This window comes from Brassica napus, chromosome C3 (assembly GCF_020379485.1).
Source record: "Brassica napus cultivar Da-Ae chromosome C3, Da-Ae, whole genome shotgun sequence".
Lineage (NCBI taxonomy): Eukaryota > Viridiplantae > Streptophyta > Magnoliopsida > Brassicales > Brassicaceae > Brassica > Brassica napus.
This window is the reverse complement of record NC_063446.1, coordinates 57,712,183-57,719,415: the sequence shown is the minus strand read 5'-3', so window position 1 is coordinate 57,719,415 and position 7,233 is coordinate 57,712,183. Positions and strand designations below refer to the sequence as shown.

General features: G+C 35.4%; 1 protein-coding gene across 1 annotated transcript; it reads left to right on the top strand.

Moving 5' to 3' along the window:
- The first annotated feature begins 607 nt into the window (after positions 1-607).
- LOC106386046 lies at positions 608-1,485 on the top strand. The gene has a single exon (XM_013825940.3). The coding sequence runs from the start codon at positions 846-848 to the stop codon at positions 1,257-1,259; it is 414 nt and encodes a 137-aa protein (XP_013681394.1). The 5' UTR covers positions 608-845; the 3' UTR covers positions 1,260-1,485.
- The last annotated feature ends 5,748 nt before the right edge of the window (positions 1,486-7,233 follow it).

Below are 7,233 nucleotides of genomic sequence, written 5' to 3'. Positions count from 1 at the left end.
TGTAGACTATTTTTAGGAAATGAAAATTCTTTATCAAATTATTTTCAGATCTTAAAATCATCCTCTTTTTATTTGAAACGTATTGCAGATTAACTTTATTTCTAATAAATCTATCACAGAAGTGAATTATATTGGACCCTTAAATTTATTCAAAACCTCTTAAATCAATGAACCTGTCTAGAAAAATAAAAATGTGCACATTATGTTGCCAAAAATGATTGTCTAAGTTTTTTTTGTCAGCAATTAAGTTTATTTAATTATATATAGTTAATTTTCACGGTTTTGCATTAATCCAACTTTTTAACAAATGACTATCTAAAAAGAGAAATGTTATAATTATTTACCTAAATTTTCATATACGATTTTTTTACAAAATGGTATGTATACTATATATTATATTGTTATTTCCAGCAAAAGACTACTAAATAGAATCAAATAAAAACATATTATCATATTATCAACAAAACGAAGAAGGATTCAATCCAATAAGAGTTTCCGATCTACATACATTACTTACAGATGAGATAACATTCTATGGAAGTCATAAAATGATTTTAAAATAATAATTTATAAAGAAATGTCAAAAACATATACAAACAGTGTATAGATATAGAAAGTAAAGCGGGGTCCGCACTCAATCCCATTATGATGACATCATCAGATAAGAGACAAAGAGAAGACTTGAGTACTCTCTACGTTTCCTCTCTTCTTCTTCTTCTATATAAACCCTTTTCTTCTCGTCTCCTCTTCTTACTGTTCTCTAATCTAAATCTAATTTCACCTTTCCTACAAAACCTAAAACCTTTTTCTTATTACACAACCTAAAAGTCTCTAAGTTTCTGACAATGTCGGAAGAGTTCGACGAATCTGAGATCATTTTCTCCGACAGCTTCTTCCCAATTCGCCGCCGCGATGACGTGATCGAGAAAGAGAATCGTCCGGTTAATTTCCGAGAAAACTCCGAAAGCAGAATGAGAAACACATCGAGGCTGAGTAAAACGACGCCGTTGCCTTCACCGGCGGTTTTCTCATCGTCGCTTCCAGTGAATATTCCGGGAAGGAGGTATTCTGAGGATGAGGAATATTCGGAAGACGGAGGAAGGAGAATGGTTCCGCCGCATCTGATCGTTGGACGGAGGATCGAAAGCGGTCAAATGGCGTTTTCCGTTTGTACAGGTCAGGGAAGGACTCTTAAAGGCCGAGATCTGAGCCGGGTTCGTAATTCGGTTCTCAGGTTAACCGGTTTTTTGGAGGCTTAAATATGGACCGGTTTTTGATTTATTAAAAAAATTCGTCTTCCAATTTTTTTTTTTATTTAGCGGAAGAAATCAGTTGTCTGATATTGTTGTTAGTTTAGTCACTTGAACGAATGTCAAAAGGAAAATGTCAAAAAGAACATTTATTTCTCTGTTTATTTATTTGAATTCTTAGTTTTGATTTCTCTCAAATGTAACCGGAAAATAATTGAAGTTACTTTTTTTATCATTTTTAGATTACTTATGATTATAATGTTGCAAAAATATTTGAAAACCATTGTTCATCAACAGTTGATTTTAGTCATTTAAAAAAAATCGATAAAACTGGAAGAATACAAAAAAAAATTAGCCTGATCCATATGTAAAATGACATGCACAAATAAAATAACCTAAATTTTTTTTTTTGAAAACAAAGAAAGATTTTAGGCTGATGAAAATTGATTTGTTGGGTAAATATAATAAATTAGGAGTTTAGTAATTTTTAACATAACATTTTTTATTTCAAAAAAAAAATTTGATTTATATTTCAACATTATTAATTTATATTTTAACTTTAATAGTTATAAAAAAATCATAAACGTATTTTTGTAATCTTATTTCTTTTGATTTGGTATAACTATTTAAATTTGATTTTATTTAAATTTTAATTAAGTTAAAATTAGATTTTATAAAAATAGTTTTAATCATATTATTGTGTTTAATGATTATTTATTTTAAATATATATATATATATATATATATAATATAATATAAATTCTAATAAATTTGAGACTTTGTTTGTTTTAGTTAAACTGAAAAATCTTTTTGTTAATTTAAATGATGAATATGAATAGATAAATTTAAATAATGTTTAAATATTTAACTATCAAATTTTTTTTGGAGTAGTGTTACTTTATTTAGTTTATTTTTATTAATGTGAGATACATGTATACATATATATTATTATTTTAATTGTGATATAGAATTATTAATATATTTAATAGTTTACCATATATAAATATTTATATGGAAAATTGACATTAAAGATGATATATGAGTTATTTTTATTACCATATTTAAAATTTTTGCAAAAAAATTTAAATTTTTATAAAGAAATTTTACATCTTACAATTAATACGATGTCATGTTACTATTTTCTAAAATCATGTCTATGTTATTTTTTTTTCAACGAAAATGATTATAGTGACGACACGTGTATAAATCTCTTTGTAAATAAATACAGTCTAGGAGATTAAATTTACGAATGTATCATGAAGATCTATGCAAAATCGGAATATTTCCACCAATGAAGGTGAGGACAAAAGACGAACAGAACCAGCTGTTTGGTTCTGAATGATTGTGAGCGAGAGATGTCACATTTCTTGCCGGTGACATCAGCGCGAGAAATATGCATATGTTAACAGCCAGATGCATCATATTTCCTAAACGTAAATACTAAATGCATTACTATTTTTTCAACTCTATTACAAATTTATAATTTATTTGTGAAAGAAAATAAACGACAAACTAAAATTCAAAAAACACGTGTTAAAAGCAACATGGTCAAAGATTAACCAAAAAATGACATGGTCAAATAATTACTAGTTCTATCTTCTGTTCTTTTAACCCAGATAAAAAAAAGTGGAATGGAAATCAATTAGTCAAACCTATCATCTCTATTTAAAAAGCATATGGGATATTTATAATTAAAATCCGGCGTAGTCAAACTCTTAGCAGCCATCCCTTTGGAATATGAGCGTCTCATGGATATACTTTAACATGATTATAAGCCGACGGCACATGCATCTAACAAATGTTCTTATCCATTAACTTTTTACTAACTGGATTGTTTAATGTACAAACAATACTAGTATATTTTTAACAGTCAAACTTGTTTTTCACATTCGAATTGTGATAATATTATTATATGGATGTCATACTTTAACGTTCAATGTATAAACGACGTAGAAGGTTTTATGCAATCATATATTGATCCGAAATGTTTAATTTGACTCCCAATATATATTTGTTTGCCTTGTATTTGAAGATTTAACCACAATGTAATTTGCTTATCAAACCAAGATCATATATTCATATTTGTCATTCATCCAAAAAAAAGTTTATATGTAAGTCGACCAACAATGAAATGCTACTTCAACATGGTTTGTTCAATAAGTTATATGGATTTTGGAAAGTTATGTTGAACATGTAAATTTGTAATCTTGAAAGTGGAAATAGTCATTATAAATCATTAATTTAAACATGTTAAAAATTAAAGGGTATAAAAATTATAGAAAGTACAGAGGTCTACCCGGTACTAAATGCAGAAACGCATAATAGATCGATATGAACATCATGAGCTGTCCTGCAATAAAACTAGTAGATTAATATAATAGAGCAGTTTTCTTTGTTTAATCTATGAAATTAAACTAAAAAGCAATATCTTACACGGAAAACAAAATCAGTCAAAAAAATAATTATTTATTTTAACTAGATTTTTTAAAACTCGTAATTAGCAATTTTTATTATCGTTTTCTAGAAATATAAGTGAGATAGAAAGGACAGAAAATATAAGTGAGATGACGTCGAAGTACAACTGGACCACGTGTGTGTGGGAACAGCAGAAACTTCGAGTGGGATGATCAAAAGCGTTAGAATCTGATTGAACTCATACAGATTGATATGTTTCGTTGCATTCACGTGCATACCTTTCTAGCCACAAATCTTCCCCCAGTTTAGCTTGTCTCTTTCTCAATAACTATACTGAAAGGTTTTATGGTTTGGCCTCAAGTTTGCATTTATTGCTGACTATTGCTTTTGGGCCTATGCAACTTTCAGTTATGAAAATGCTTTTCTGTTGAAAGTTGTGCTCGCCAACTTTGTGTAAACGGTCTATGGACAAGAACAATCCAAAGTGAAAAGCTATGGAATATTGGGATACAATACAACAGCAATATAATGCGACCAAGAAGTGTTGTTTCGGCAACAAAAGCCTTTGTTTCTGATAAAATCTATCACATTTTTTTTCAAAAGAGGTGGTTAACCTTGTTGGCCAAAAAATAAAAGAGGTGGTTAACGTACAAAAACTATGACAAGCGCCTTGACTTTGTTGCGCTGCTTGATTCATTACCAAACTTGATGAAGGCCAAATTATAAGATAAAGTAGATTATTGTCAAAATGCTCACCCTTTAAACGGATCTTTGAGAGGTGCACACAAACCGCTAGCACGAGAGCCAGACCCTGAATATCTGAAAGGTGATATATAGCCGAGACAAATATTTCCACTGATTTCTCTGCAACTTTGCCAGCACAAGCATATAAGGCAATAAGGATGTCCGTAAGGACCATTGTGTAAATACATTAGAATACTGTCATAACCCTAGATTATACGATGTATATATACTTGTGTTGAGTGTTAATAAAGATTCATTCAGCCAAATACTCTTTATGGTATCAGAGCAGGCTTAAAACCTAAATCAAGCCGCCATCCAAATTTTTTTTTTCAAATCTCTCAAGCCTCTTCTTCATTGTAGTCACGATGTCTACAACCTCAAACTCGCCGTCGTTCACAAATGAGACTATCACGGTCTCGCAAACCCCTACCCTCCTCAACATCAACATGACGATCTAGTAAGTCATCTTGATGGCTCTGCTGTAATTCCCCCGGCTAAAATCACAACAGATGCGGGTGAAGCTCCTAATCCCGCCTACTCTCTGTGGAAATGCCAAGACAAACTGATATACAGTGGTCTCCTAGGCGCAATCACCACAACTATTCAACCGATCCTGTCGACAACAAACACATCTGCAGAGATCTGGTCTACCCTCAACTCAACGTATGCCAAACCAAGCAGAGGGCATATCAAACAACTGAAGCAGCAAGTCGACAACTGGTCTAAAGGCAACAAATCAATCAACGAGTACTATCAAGGTCTGACCACACGGTTTGATCAACTCGCACTCCTTGGAAAACCAATGGATCATGAAGATCAGATTGAGAAGATACTAGGAGGTCTTCCGGAAGAATACAAAACGATGATTGATCAGGTTGAGAGCCGAGATACACCACCATCGTTAGCTGAACTCCATGAGAAGATGATCAACCAAGAAGCCAAACTTCAAACTGCTATCGCCAGTGTTCCTCCAGCACCTGTGACGGCAAACTACACCAACTACAGAGGATCCAACAACAACAGATCCAACAACTCACGCCGAGGAGGACATCGTGGAGGTCAGACTTGGCAGCAACACCAACAGGTCAACTCGTCTTCAGCAAACAATCCCCGACAGAGCACACCTCGCGGCTATCAAGGCCGTTGCCAACTGTGTGGTGTCTTTGGACACAGTGCACGCACGTGCAATCAAAACCAGTCAGCAGGAAACTTTCCTGTAACTCAAACCCAGCTCTCACCGATGAATCAGCCATGGCAACCAAGGGAAAACTATGTGATGGCCTCTCCATATAATGTCAATCCGTGGTTACTTGACAGTGGTGCGACTCATCATTTGACGTCAGACCTCAACAATCTTGCACTCCATCAACCATACAATGGTGGAGAAGAAGTAGCAATCGCAGATGGCTCCACAATGCCGATCACACACACTGGTTGTATGACTATTCCTACTTCATCTAGACCTCTCAAACTTAATTATGTTATGTGTGTTCCTAATGTCAACAAAAATTTGGTTTATGTGTATCGCCTCTGCAGTGCTAACAAGGTCTCTGTGGAATTCTTTCCTGCTCATTTTCAGGTGAAGGATCTCAGCTCGGGGGCGCAGCTACTCCAAGGTCGAACGAAGGCTGAGTTGTACGAGTGGCCCAAGCCTACCCTTAACCCATCCGCGCATGCAGTCTATCCCGATACCAAAGCAACCCTTGACCGATGGCATAACCGGCTTGGCCACCCCTCTTTATCTACTCTTAAATCTGTTGTTTCCAAGTTTTATTTACCTTGCTTAAACACTTCTATGTGTGTTTTTCCTTAAAATGAGTGCTTGCTTAATAAAACTCATAAGTTACCCTTTCAACAAAGTTCAATCACTTCTTCTCAACCACTTCGATATATTTTCACTGATGTGTGGCAATCTCCTGTCCCATCAACCCAAAACCACAAATACTACCTTGTCTTGGTTGATTACTTTACCCGTTACACTTGGTTATTCCCACTCTCAGCAAAATCCCAAGTAAAAACAGTTTTCACTCAATTTAAACCCCCCGTCGAAACTCGTTTTCAAACGAAAATACAGAACTTGTACTCAGATAATGGAGGAGAGTTCTTAGCTCTCAGGTCCTACCTCTTGACCCATGGCATATCCCACCTCACCACATCACCACACACCCATGAACACAACGGTATGTCTGAACGGAAACACAGACACATCGTCGAAACTGGTCTCTCGCTTCTCTCCACAGCGAAGATGCCACTAACCTACTGGCCTGAAGCCTTTGCCACCGCGGTTTTTCTCATAAACCGCTTGATTACTCCCGTCCTCTCAAATCAGTCCCCATACCAGAAACTATTTCTCACACAACCCAACTACACCAAACTCCGAACCTTTGGTTGCTTGTGTTATCCTTGGCTCCGGCCATATGCGCCAAACAAGCTTGAGAACAGATCAACTCCCTGCGTATTCATGGGATACTCCTTGTCTCAAATTGCTTATCTGTGCTTGGACCCAACAACAGACCGAGTCTACACCTCTCGCCATGTCCGCTTTAATGAAAACCAATTCCCATATCAGCAGCTTAGATACCCAACCACACAACATGAACAACCTACAACCACCTCTACCTATCAACCCCACACCATCATACATCCCCCGCCTCCACTCGTACACTCGTCGTCTACGACAATGGAAAGCTTGCCCACGAGCTCTGCGACTTCACCACAGTGCTCGTCGTCACCATCAACAACAATGTCACAAGCGCACAATGACAATCGTGACGTCGATACAGAACAGGTAGCTCCACAGCCCCAAAATGCTTCGACCTCAGAC